We start from the raw sequence: 13,333 nt of genomic DNA, 5'->3' as shown, positions 1-13,333 counted from the left end.
GATGGCTATAAATCACGTTTGCTGAAATGACGGATTTTTGAAGATTCTTCTTGCTCAGCAGACCCCCTGCTGCCATTTTCCTGCTATTAGATGCACTATGCACGTCAAGGGAATACAGTTTCACTGGCAGCTCAGTACTGTGGGAGATACGTGCTCTTCCGAACCTGTGATTACTGCACCCTGCCTGCTCAGCAGCCCTTGAGTAAAAAAATCTTTAAAAATTTTTTCTTCAGAGAATTTGAGACCGGGTTCCTCAGCACCCCCTTTGTCAAGAGCCTCCCACGGGGCGCCGCTGGCTGCAGGGGCGCTCCCGCTTGCCTGTCGCCATCTGTTGATGCTGCACGCTTGGCACCGTTTGGCCTCAGCGCCGTCGAAGGGAAAACGGCTCCGAATTCGCAGCGGCGGGAGGGGCGCGGGGAGGCGGCGGTGGCGGTGGCGGTGGCGGTGGCTGTGGCGGTGGCGGGACCGCCCCGGGACCGGTGCCCGGCGGGAGGGGGCGGGGCCCGGCGGGGATTGGGCGGTGGCGCGTCAGGTGGTGTCGCGCGTGACGCGGGTCGGCGGGCGGAGGGAAGATGGCGGCGGGCAGCGGGTGGGCCGCGGTGTGCGAGAAGTTCCGCACCGCCCGCACCCTCTCGTCCGTGGAGTCGCGCAAGGACCCGGAGACAGAGCCCTACCGCTCCAAGTACAGCGCCCGGGCGCTGCTGCAGGAGGTTAAGCAGCTGCTGAGCGCCGCCGAGGAGGGCGATGAGGCGCGGCTGCTGGCCGTGCGGCGGGCCGTGCTGGAGTACGAGCTGGGCGTCAACCACACCGACACCGAGGAGCTGTCGGCCGGCGAGGAGCACCTGCAGCGCTGCACGCAGCTCCTGGAGCCCCACCGCCTCTCCCCGGACTGCGTCTCCCTCTACATACAGGCCCAGGTGGGCTGGAGCTGTGGAGGCCGAAGGGGGTGCCTGGTGCGGGGCTGTGCCGGGAGGCGGGGGGGGCGGTGGAGGACCGGGAGGGATGGGACTCAGTGCCCTGACGTGTGGTCTCTGAAAAGGGGGTAACGGGGATTCATGGCACTTCCATCCCCTAATGGGAATGGCTTCTTTAATAATAAACGTCAGCGCTGTTTGTGTTTTATGCTCAAAAGAAATAATTCTGTTCTCTTCCTAACCTGCTGCTGCTGCCTCTGCTCGCAGAGCATCTGTGTGCTCTTCATGAATAGAGACCGGAGGTGACAATGCAGTGTGCTTTTTAGGAAAGACTGAGACAGAACGTGAAAGAACTGAGCAACAATAAGTTAGTAGAAGACCGTAGTATGTCCACAGCTTACTTGCAATTCCTTAATTGTCATTTGTTGTCAAAGTAGAGGTCAGAGGTACTTTTCTTATGCTGTACCCTGAAAAGGTAAATTGTTCTCTGAAGTTGTCACCTTGCTTTTCAGTCTTGCCTGTTATGGTTTATTCTATTATATTTGATTTAAAGTGAGTAAATACTGTAGGGACAAAAGTAATACTACCCACATCTTTGTACTGAAGAAAGTAACTTAACAGTTGCAGTACTCTTAACAAAATCAGTATTTGTCATGTGAATAATCACAAGAGAGCAGGGTCTTTACTCAAGATCTCTGTCAAGGCAGTTGATTTATAGTTGTAGGTCTATCTCTAGGCTTTATACTAAGTAGAGCAGTTATTTAGATGTCTCTGCCTAAAATGGTTGCTCTAATTAGAAAAAGTTCGGTAGTACTTCCTCATCAAACACTGGAAAATTGTCAAGAAATTGGGTGTTTTATGTGGAAGGGTGCTAGTTAAACTGTGACCTGTCTTAAAACAGGTTAACTGAGAGGTCAGCAATTTGTGAGGTTAGATCTGCTCATTGTCCTGCAGTGTGTTGGTTCGGGTACACTGCTACAGATCTGTTACCCATCATAAAACTGGAAATTGCCAATCAAAACAAGATAGCATCTTCCCAACCTGTGTTCCTGGGGAGTTGTTGCTTTTGTGGCTGAGGACCAGGGATTCCACTGTGGTTTTGAGCTGTTGTGTTGGATAGCAGTACTTTTTTTCTGAGGGACAAATACTGTGCTTGGCATGGATTTTCTGTTTTAAAGCCTTCAGGGAGCAGCAAAATAAATTTTCTGTGTTATGCATGTGAAGTGCTGTAGTCCAACAGAAGACAAGTCTGCTGTCATCAGGCGTGCAATTCAGAGCAGTGATGACAAATGTGTGCCCTCAGCTTTCCATCCTTGTGGCTGTAAAAGACTTGAGTATTCAATAAAAAATAAAAATCTGATATAAAAGCAGTAATTGTCAACGGTGGCTGTACTTCATCATCATGTTCTAGATTGTTTAGGATATGTTGTTACAGCCCTGACTTCTGTTTTGAAAGGAGGAGCATTTTTTTTTACCTATTGGACCTATTTCTGTAGCCCAACTTCTTATTCCCAAGCTTCTGCATTAAGGTTGCATATGACAGTTTCTGGCTAATTAGGTTTGGTCTGTTCTGCTGCTCAGCCACGGGCAAAGTATTTCTCTTCGTAAACATTATGCTATGTGGTGCTTTCTTTTAAAAATAATTAAATGAAATTGAAAGGGACACAGGACTGGCACACAACTAACATTCTAACTTAATTTTTCTTTTAGTCCAGTTGGGTATTGTAACAAGACTGCCTAGGAGTTAACCTAGAACGTCAGGAAGGGATTGTTGTTAATGCCTTAATATTTTAGAATAAAATTAGAAGTACTTTTTGTAAAGGGTGGGTTCACAAGTTCAGTAGCAAGTTACTAAAGGTACTAATCCATAGTTTTTGCATCTTAATTGTCCATTTCATCTCTCTTTATCGTTGAAAATACACATTCATTCCTAACATACCTTTTCCCATTAAACTTTTTTGAGTCATCATGACTAATGTCTAATTCCATGTCTCTTTTCATGATATGTGTATATAATGTAAAAGCTTCATGAATCAAATTTGAAATGTACTATGTGGAAACAGCTTTTTTGAATACCCCGGTCCTAGTTTAGTACAGTAAAAACAGAAAACTGGAATTTTTGAGGTGATTTTTGTAGGTATTTGCCACTGTATAAGAACCCTCCTTTTCCAGCTACTCGCAAAAATAGCGTAATTTTTGCTTTTGAAATCCAATATATTAGAACATATAGAAAAAGATGAAGACTAAGAAATTGTTTGGAGAAGATGTATAATGTAAATGGAACATAATGGGAAAATAACTGCCTTGTTTATCCTTTTTCCTCTAGAACAATCTAGGAATCCTGTGGTCTGAAAGGGATGAAATTAAAACTGCGCAAACTTACTTGGAGTCTGCAGAAGCCTTGTATAATCAATACATGAAAGAGGTACTGTGTTTACTAGTGCAGCAGCTCTTACCCTGATGTGCCACTCAAACTTTTAGTAACCTTTGAAAAAACATCCCGTGGAATTTGAGTTTCTGAGCTTTATAGTGGCTGCTATGATACTTTTGAAAAGTGATAGTTTGTACTGCTACCATAAGAAGAGGTAGACGAGAGGATCACTTCTTAATTTCAGAATTGGCTCATTCAGGAAAATAATTTTGCTCAAAAATAATGGTCCTTTTTGAAAGCTCTTTGATAATTCAGAGTTGAAGCCAGGTACAATCTATCTTTTAATTAACACTGTTCCTAATCTCATCTTGGAAAAGCTATAGATGTTGATCCGTTGCTGTCAGTGGGGAAATGAAACAACTTTAATATTTGCATGGTTTGCTATGACTGCACAATATTGCATAGAGGCAAGTTAGTTTTGTTCCATATCCAAGAGGACAGTGTTATAACAGCTAAACCTCTCATGCATATTAAACAACCTTTTGATTTGTGGATTCTGCTGTGTATCAACAAAGAGTCCCTTGTGCTATTTTTAAGTTCTGTGCAAAGCTCTTTCTACAATAACTTGCCTCAGAGACAGTTTGTGAGTGAGGTAAAAACATTTGTGGCCTTGAAGGAGCAGTATTTGTGTCTCAACACAGGTTCTAAGTTTGGTCAGAACTTAGTTGAGTGAAATTGCAGTTCAGGTATTACTTGGTTTTTAGCACTGATTATCCATGTGGAAATTTTCTAATGGGTTAGTCTTGATCTGTTACTTCCTACTGTATGACCACTTGTCCAGCCATGCTGGCCTACAGTGACAGAAGAGCTAGTGGAACCAGGGGAAAAAAACCAAAAAAACCCCACCACCAAAAAAAACCCCCAAAAAACACAACAACAACAAAAAAACCAACACTTGTGTTAAAAAGCTTGTCCATTTCTTTGCTACCCTCTGGGTTGGCTGGTTTAGCTAGAGATACTCCATCTCTCTCTACAGGCCCCCTCTGTAATTTCTGATGTTCAGCTTTGGTATTTATACACAGCTAAGCATGATATTGTTGGCTTCCACATTGCCTTTAGAAGTCTCTGGCACTTGCTCCAGTGATTATGGAATTTTACTGATACTGCCATATATTTCAGTGGATTAAATAATGCTGCCAACTGCTTTGTGTTTTTACTGTGGGCTTTTCTGAAGGGGTTAATATTTGGTGCCCTCAATTGTTGTTGGGTAATGGCTTGGGAATATTCCTCCTGGGACTTTGATGCCCATCTAGGGGGTGTGTATATGCACACACACACACACACACACACACACACACACACATATACATATATATATATATATATGTATGTGCATATGTGGCTGTCAATAAGCCCACATCAGATCACTTGTCCTGTTTTTTCCCTGAACATTTTTTTTAGTTGCCACTCCTATTTCAGGGCATTATATAGTCAAATGACTATAGACCTATGTCTAAAGATTTTTTTTTAAAAAAAAAGCAACTACACGAAAAGATTTTTTCTGTGGTAACTTTTTGAGCTTGTGTCATGTTGCTCTGAAAAGACTGAACTGTTTTTGACATAAGCTGCAAAGAATTTAAAAAAGGAAAAGGTAGGGCATGAGGAAGCTTGTCTAGTTGCTTTATGGAGGACTTTGATTTCTTTGAAGTGGTCTTTGATCTCTAGGATTTGTACAACAGTGTCAGCATTCATCACTCAAACTATAAAAATGTGAATATACTTTCTGTAACGTTCCTCATTTTTAGGCTCTCAGGAAGCCTTCTTGTCTTGGAATCCTTGGTAAACTGTTAGTGATGGGGACATTTTCCTGAACCTGATGGATTTAGTTGTTTACTAATGGGTTCTCCATAACTTAGAAATTGGGTGAGGTTGTTTCTGCCCTCCTCCCACCTTCCCTCCCCTTTCAGCCCTCCCCCCCTGCCCAAAAAAAAAAAAAAAAGTCAACTAGAGCTCAAGGCAATACCAAGAAAAAAAATTTCTGTAGTATTAAGATTCTTTTGCTTTCTGATTCTGAATGCTTTGAGTTCACATCTGTTCTAAAATTAGTTTTTAGAATTAGTGAAAATCTGAGGGTGTTAAACTCTATGGGCAGGTGTTTGGGCCAGTGGTACCCACCTGGAAGAGGAGATCTACAGAGCTTTTCCTCAAGATGATAAAAGGCATAAGGCTTGACACCAGAAGATAGATCTGTAGATGTAGGGAGGAGGCAAGAGTCAAGCTTACTATGCCATTCCAGTTTCCTTTCTTTTCAGGAATCTCAGCTCTAGTCCTGTCAGAATATGCAAATCTTGTTGGAAGGTTTGGGACTTCTTGTAAGGCTGCAGTACTTTCTAAAGAAAAAAAGATGAAGGGCTATAGATTCACCACTTAAATAACAGTCAGGTATAAACAGAAAGCCCTAAAGATGATATAAAATTTTTTACCTCTCTGGTAGATTAAACACTTTTGTTGTTTCCGACCCGTTTTTTCATCTTTGAAGATCAACGAAAAAAATCCAATAAAAGCAAACAAACAAAACCTTTCAGGATATTTTAATGAGAAGAATTATGAACATGAGAGTACATTTTTTTTCCTGTCAAAGTTAATGCGTTCTCTAGTGTTGCTCCTGTCCTGGCTTGAGTCCCTGTTATCTTACAAAAAGTCTCTAGACTGCTGCTTGATTGTTGCCTTACTTTTTCTTGGGCTAAAATATTAATGCGTTTAGGAAAGGAGTTGGAAAATTGCATACCAACAGGCTCTGTTGCTAGCAGACATGTTGAACATCCTTCAGGATACACTGTGTAATGCTAAAAAGCCATCTTTAAGAAAGACTTCTGAAATGTGTAAGGATTGGCACCTGAAGTTATTCACAGTTACAAAGGAAATCAGATAAGCACAGGCTATTAAAACTTTGCTGTAAGCAATGCTTACTTGTTGGGCTTGCCAGTTATGCTGACTGTAGCTTTATGGGCAGTTCTTTAAAGGAAAGGTTGAACAGTACTGCTGAAAGATTTCCAGGTGTTTGTATAAAGATTGAGAGAACTCATGGCTTGAAAAACAAAGTAGGCAATTCTAAACAAAGTAATTCACATTATTAATAAATTGCATCTAGGTCATGCATTGTATCAAAGTCTAGTGGATTCATCTTCCAAAGATGCTGCATGTTGTCTTATTTGTGTAATTGAGTAAAGTCTTACTGGCTTGTAAGAAGGGAGTAATTTCACAGTGGTAAACCTTTACAGCAGGGCTGCTGAGCACTCTGCACATGGTGTTCTTTGCAGTACTTCCTGCAGGATGTTTTCTTGTTACTGATTAGTGCAGCTGGGTAAATGAATATTTCACACATGAAGGCATGTTTAGTCTTAAATAGATGCTTTAAAAATCCATTATGTTATTTTACAAGATAAGGGTGCCCAATTAGCTTTTAGGATCCAGGCTGAGTATATCTGGTGCAGACACCATGCATTACTTTAAAATATGAAAGTAGAAGTCGTCTACAAGCTGAAAACCTTATTTCCATGTGGAATTGTGGCTTTCATCCCCTAAATTTCTTGAGTTTTGTGGAGTTGTTCCAGAGATGTGATGTTTTGACAGGTGTAGATGTGTTATGTGAAGTTTTGCTGAATTTGGGATTGAAAAATGGTTAATTGTTTGCAGCCAGAAGAGGGAGCACTTTGTTACAAAGTAAGAGAAACGTAGCATGTTGGATATATATAATGTACTCTTACAGGATGGAAATCCTCCCCTGGATCCCAGTGAGCATTTCATGGCAGAAGAAGAAAAACTCACAGACCAGGAAAGATCTAAAAGGTGAGTGTGTAACAGTGTTTGTAGATGTACTTATTTATTATTTAAATTTAAGAGGGTGTAGTTAGGGAAGTAAAAAACCAGAAATCTAAAGAGAGTGTTGTTTTTTTCCAGATTTGAAAAAGCCTATACACATACTTTGTATTATCTGGCACAAGTCTATCAACACTTGGAGATGATTGAGAAGGCTGCACAATATTGTCATACTACTCTTAAACGACAGCTTGAGTATTGTGGCTATTACCCGGTGGAATGGGCACTCAATGCTGCTACTTTGTCACAGTACTATCTCTCTAAGGTAATATACCTAGTGCTTTTCTGCTGTAATTACATCATAAATGTAACTGTTGAGTAAGACAAATGTTTAAACAGCTGTTTGAGAACTAACGTTGAATTAATAAGGTCCCTGTAAAAGCACAAGTTGTCTTCTTACATGGAACATCTGTATGTTTTTTCTGAAGAGGGTGTAGTGCCTCTCATGGTGTGATGGTAGTGGGGAAAAATGAGCAGCAGTGTAGGCATTAAAAGAGTTTTGCAGTTTATGAAGCCTTAGTAGTGATGTGACATCTTTGTAATTAAAACTTAAGTAATCACTTAATTTTAAATTGTTTCTTATAGTTGTAGTGTTCTGTTATGGAGTTAAAAACAAAAGCATCTTGAGACTGAGGAATTGGCACATTGTATATTTCCTATAAATTACTGTCTTTGGTACTTTAGCATGTGCTTAAGACTTGTTAGAGACTAAGTGAACATTAAAGAGAATACTTACAGTGGTAGCTGTTTGCTTCCACACAGCTGTGTTGACTCTAATCCACTATGTTGGGGAATGCATGAGCTTTATTTAGGAATTTATATATTTCAGACTATTCAGATGCTCTTTTCTGATGCTTAGAAGACTTGGTGTACCTGAGACACCTAATTTTGATTTCAACAGTAACTTGTAGTTTCCATGTCTTTTGGATGCATTGATAACACCAATCATTAAATAATGAATTGTCAGATACAAGCAGAGGAATCTGTATCTGACCTGCAATGTAGACTTGTGTGTCCAGCTCATTCTGACTCACACCCCATGATGCAAACTCTACCACAAGACATCACTTCCTTTACCACAAGACAGTGATAGTAACATAGATCAGAACAACAAAATGTTCACAATTTCTGTATCTAATATTAACAGCAAAGCTTGCTGTTGTCAATGTGGGAGAGAGAAAATGGTTAGTTAGAAAACACTGTATTCAACAGTAGATGTGGAAAAATTGTCTCTTCTTCCCGTGCCCAGGGGATTATGGTGCAGAGCTTCATATTTCCCATATGTTCATGTACCTTTACTGCCTGAGGGGAGAGGCTTGGGGGAGCTGAGAGGATTGCTTGTGCTGCTTATACCAGTGCTAAATGCTGCTGTTTCTGTTTCTCTCAGCAATGCTTTATGGAGGCTCGACACTGTTTAGCAGCAGCCAGTGTCATCTTTAGCCAGGCTGGACAGGTGCCATCTGCTGAAGACAGTAAGTTCATATAACACTTTTGAATAAAATAGTGTGAATTACACATCATTGATACATCATGTTAGAATTCAAGTCTAGTGGTACGTACAAAACTTAACCCAGAGTTAATTTTATGAAGTTTTTGTAATAAACAGTAAAGTGGAATGTTTTTGAAGAGCTGCTACAATAGCTTAAGACTGGCTGTGATTAAACCCTGTGAGGAAAAACTCAAGTGCTTCTTGCTGGTGTTTCAGAAAGCATACCACAACAAAAATGACATTTAAACCAATATCCATTTCAGTAGTGGCAGTGTCTGTGTTCATCAGTTTGTCCTTTTACCTGTGCTTAAAATGCAGCTTACCTTTGCTTCTTCTTGATCAGAGGGATCAGAAGGCAGCGATTCAAGGAATCAAACTAGATGCTTTCTGGGAATAGTTTTAAAAGAAGGAGGAGAACTGCAGCTCTTAACTTATGGATTTGGGTTTTTTACTTTTACTGTCTCTTGTTGCTGGATGATGCTGCCTCATTAACAGCTGGTTTTGGAGTTGTAGCTCCCCTAATGTAACCTGAATAGACACAACCAAGTTTTATTTAACTGAAGTTCAGTGACAGTACAGTAATTGCTTTTAGTATTTCTCTTAGCTCAATTAAACCCCACAGAACTCTATGCAGTTTTCTTTTCAACTATTTAAGTATTTTGAGCAAGTGTGGGGTCATTGCAATACAATTGCCATAATCATCTTTACATAGTTACTGGGAAGGAAGCTGAATTGTCCCAGTTTCTTTCTCTTGTTTCAAAGAGACATGAAATTACTTTCCAATAAAACACCTCCAAGATCAAAGATCTTTTAAAGCATACATTATGATCTCTTTTTTTTGAAGAATTTGTGCATGAAAAATCCATGTTAATCTATATGGTTTTCAACCAAAATGACAGTTTACAGAACTATTATATAAACTAACATGGAGAACATGTTTCTGTGTAAAAACAATGACCAGGTTGGATGGGGCCTTGAGCAACCTAATCTAGTGGAAAGTGTCCCTGCCCGTGTCAAGGGGGGTTGGAACCAGATCATTTTTAAGGTCCCTTCCAACCCAAACCGTTCTATGATTACCTGTGAAATACAGGTAATGTACTTGGATGTAACAACTGAGGTTTTTTCTGGAGTGCCTGACTTCTCTTAATGTTTTTATGTGTTTATGTCCATTCAACAGATGAAACGGAGCAAGACCAACAGGACCTTAGGCAGAGAAAAGCTGAAATTGCCAGGTGCTGGATTAAGTATTGCCTGAACCTCCTGCAAAGTGCTCGGAAATTACTTGAGGTAGCTGAAAATCTGTTCTGTAGCTGTTATTTTTTTAAGAGCAAAGAAAGCCTGTTTTCATGTTTTTAAGAGGAATTGATTCATAGTTGGTAGAAAATAATAAACAATTGCCCAATTAATAATACAATAGGTGTTTCATAGCATACTTTGACTTTAAGGCAGCATTTATAAGTAAGCATGGATAGGAGGTCAGCTATGTAGTGTTATCAGTGTACTGCCTGTGGAGCAACTTCACAAATTTCTCTGCTCTCTGCTGCATTTTCTTGTGACTTGATTTGGCAGATCTCTTCTTATTTAATTGCTAGCGAGATCATTATCTTGATATGCACCAGTTTTGTGAGTTGGTGTTTCATTTATTCAAGCCTTTGATTCATTCAGGCATTCATTTGACTGACTGAATAATTCATTTGAATATTTAGAACTCAGCAGCTGCTGAATGCTTTCCAGAAGGTTTATATTTATTGTTTGGGTTATATTTGTACACAGGGTGGGAAGACTAAATTGTCTTAGTCTTACATTTTTATGGAATCTAGACTGTTATTTACGTGACATTTTGTAAACATAGGGTCTAATATGCCAACTTGTCTTTTCTTCTGCCTTACTGCTAACTGGTTTGTATTTCAAAGGTAATTGGTAAATAAAATGATTCAGTGTAGGTCACTCTTTATAAGACACCTGCATTTTTAATTGGTATGCTTTTTCATTTCAGGATAACATAGGAGAGATGGATCCAGACAGGCAACTGGAACTTAAAGCCCAAAGGAAAAAAGAGGAGGATGAAAAAGAGAAGGGAAGGAAAAAAGCTGTCCTTTTTGGGACAAGTGATATCTGTGACTCTGTCTTAGCCATGGAAGAGAAAGTGAGCAGCGTATATCCCTTAGATTTTCAAGAAGCCAGAGAAATTTTCCTAGTTGGTCAGAACTATGTTCAGGAAGCAAAAGAGTTCTTTCAGGTTGATGGTTATGTTACTGACCACATTGAAATTGTTCAGGATCACAGTGCTTTGTTTAAGGTACTTGCTTTCTTTGAAGAGGATTATGAGAGACGTTGCAAGATGCACAAGCGTAGAATAGACATGCTGGAGCCCATCTATGCAGACTTGAATCCTCAGTACTATCTGTTGATCAGTCGGCAGCTTCAGTTTGAACTAGCTGACACCTATTATGAGATGATGGATTTAAAGGTAGCTATTGGTAACAGGTTAGAGGAGCTAGATTCCCACACAATTAAAAAAATTAATTCTCTGGCCCAATTGGCGATCAAATACTATGAACTCTTCTTAGATTCTTTGAGGAACCCAGACAAGGTGTTTCCTGAAGAGCTTGAGGAAGATGTTCTTCGCCCAGCAATGGTGGCAAAGTTTCATATTGCACGACTGTATGGTAAGCTTATCACTTCAGATAGCAAAAAGCAACTGGAAAATATGCAGACATCATTGGAATATTACACATTTCTGGTAGAGTATTGTGAGAAGTACCCAGATGCTGTCCATGCTGTTGAAACTGAACTAGAACTCAGTAAGGAAATGGTGGGTCTTCTTCCAACAAGAATGGAGAGACTGAGAGCAAAACTGTGTCCGTTCATATAAATAATGGCCTAGAAGGAATTGTGCACTATTGAAATTATATCTGTCAAAACCAGTGCTGTCAGACAGCTTCTCTACTGACTGACAGAACTGATGTGTCTACCATTGGGCAGTCCAGGTAGAGCCTGCAGTAGTGTAACTTCATGAGAATGTCAGAGCTCCCCAGTTCAGTAGCACACCCACTCTAATGGTATGAACATTACATGTAAAGTGAATGTCCAGCTTATGCTTTGTCTTGCTTGTCCTGTATGTAAATATAAACCTCTCCTCATGTATGGATTTTTTTTCCTTTGGCATGTGGCTCAGTTTCTAAATGTGGTGTTGTATGAAAAGTTTCTTTTAAGAGAATCTGCTTCTGTAGGAAAACTTTTCTAAGAAACCTGATGCACATTCTACCAACTAGAATATATTTTCTCTCCTAACTTTTATTCCCAGAAAACTTTATCTGTATGAAGGGAACTTTGTTATTTCCAATATTTATTTTGTATATTGTTCAGTGTTTTCTTTTTTGCCTTATTAATCAAAACCTAATTGATAGAGTCTAAATAAATGGACTAGCCTTGCTAGATGTTTTCAGAGTCCCTAGAATTCTGTTCCCTTCTGTCTTACTAAGATATGGTATATGTTACAACTTTGGCCAAAATAAATAGTTGTGAAAGTGTTTCCACATGAGTGTCTTCAGTAAAAATGTGAGCAATTGAAGTGCCAGAACCAAGAGCAAGAATGCAGCAAACTTTTTGGCTTGTGGTGGGAGGAGTTACTCTGCTCTTATGTTGTAGAGAGTTCACAGTGTAGATGTGGTGTAGTGCTCTAAACAGTTGCCAAATACTGCTTAAAGGGCTGGGGTGCCATGGAAAGCACTTTGTCGTGGGCAGGGAGCCCAAGTGCTTTCTTCAGAAGCTCCAAGCAGGGACCTCTCTGAAGTTTCTGCAGATCCCAACATTGTTGCTTGAGGCATCATTCAGTATCTGCATGTCATTGATTGCTGACTTCTCTATTTCTGATTGTCATTAAGGACAGGTCTGTGTCCTGATTGTCATTAAGGATCTGCTGACCTGGCAATGTTCTGGTCTTACACAACCTGTTACTTTGTCTTGATCTAATTTAGCCACCTTTTTACTCTTCATGGCAGACCAGGCTGCATTTCTGACCCAAAATGTACAGAGAGGTGGTTGTTCTATTTCTGGTGTCCATAGCAGGATTATGAACATGTTTGAGACAAAATGTAGGCTGAGCATGTTGTCCAAATGTGTATTAAAACATTACAGAGGTGTCAGGGGACAGGGGGAAAGTGAAGTGACAAAGTTACGGGGTGCATAGCAGTCTTCACTGTGTGCCAGCAGTCTTATCACTGGCAAGTTTGTGGGAAGGTTTACAGCAATAGAGACCACTGAAGGAGAAGAGTCAAACAATTATTCTGGAAATTGAGAGGTGGAAAACAACATTGGCTTGGAGGGTATGAGGGGAAGCATGTGCAAGCAAGGAAGTGTGTACATCTTGAACGTGCGGAAAAAATTCTCTAGTTTGCACAATTCTCTGCAGAAAATTTCTAACCACAAACAAACAGGCCAACAAATGACTCATGGAAACAAGAGGCACCCAAACTCAAAACTAAACCAGCTACCTGCATGTTTGCAGGATAAAGGAGAGAGTGTGTGCACGTGTGTGATGTTTCAGTTTTACTAATTGTCTACTCAGCCTTCAGGAGTTCTTTCTCTGCTGTCAGATCTTTAATTTGTTTTGGTTTTTTTCCCTGTGGCTTGAAGGTAGGACAGCTCTTAGTTTCTCACTGAAAGAGTTTTCACTGT

The 13,333-nt window shown here is 40.3% G+C and overlaps 1 protein-coding gene across 1 annotated transcript; it reads left to right on the top strand.

Moving 5' to 3' along the window:
• The first annotated feature begins 516 nt into the window (after positions 1-516).
• On the top strand, positions 517-12,192 carry KIFBP (kinesin family binding protein). Its single transcript, XM_071749038.1, has 7 exons — positions 517-917; positions 3,241-3,339; positions 7,055-7,134; positions 7,246-7,429; positions 8,552-8,636; positions 9,831-9,940; positions 10,650-12,192. Exons 1-7 carry the CDS (start codon positions 573-575, stop codon positions 11,526-11,528), a joined length of 1,782 nt encoding a protein of 593 aa, XP_071605139.1. The 5' UTR covers positions 517-572; the 3' UTR covers positions 11,529-12,192.
• Positions 12,193-13,333: the final 1,141 nt, after the last annotated feature.

The sequence above is a fragment of the Heliangelus exortis genome, chromosome 7, assembly GCF_036169615.1.
Source record: "Heliangelus exortis chromosome 7, bHelExo1.hap1, whole genome shotgun sequence".
In the NCBI taxonomy this organism is placed as follows: Eukaryota; Metazoa; Chordata; class Aves; order Apodiformes; family Trochilidae; genus Heliangelus; species Heliangelus exortis.
Note: the sequence above shows the minus strand (reverse complement) of the source record. Positions and strands in the feature narration are given on the sequence as shown.

Excerpts from the sequence above, each read along its gene's own strand:
- KIFBP (XM_071749038.1), top strand. The coding sequence starts at position 573 with ATGGCGGCGGGCAGCGGGTGGGCCGCGGTGTGCGAGAAGTTCCGCACC. Across the intron at positions 918-3,240 it reads CCCTCTACATACAGGCCCAG|AACAATCTAGGAATCCTGTG; the intron begins GTGGGCTGGAGC and ends TTTTTCCTCTAG. Across the intron at positions 8,637-9,830 it reads GGTGCCATCTGCTGAAGACA|ATGAAACGGAGCAAGACCAA; the intron begins GTAAGTTCATAT and ends TCCATTCAACAG.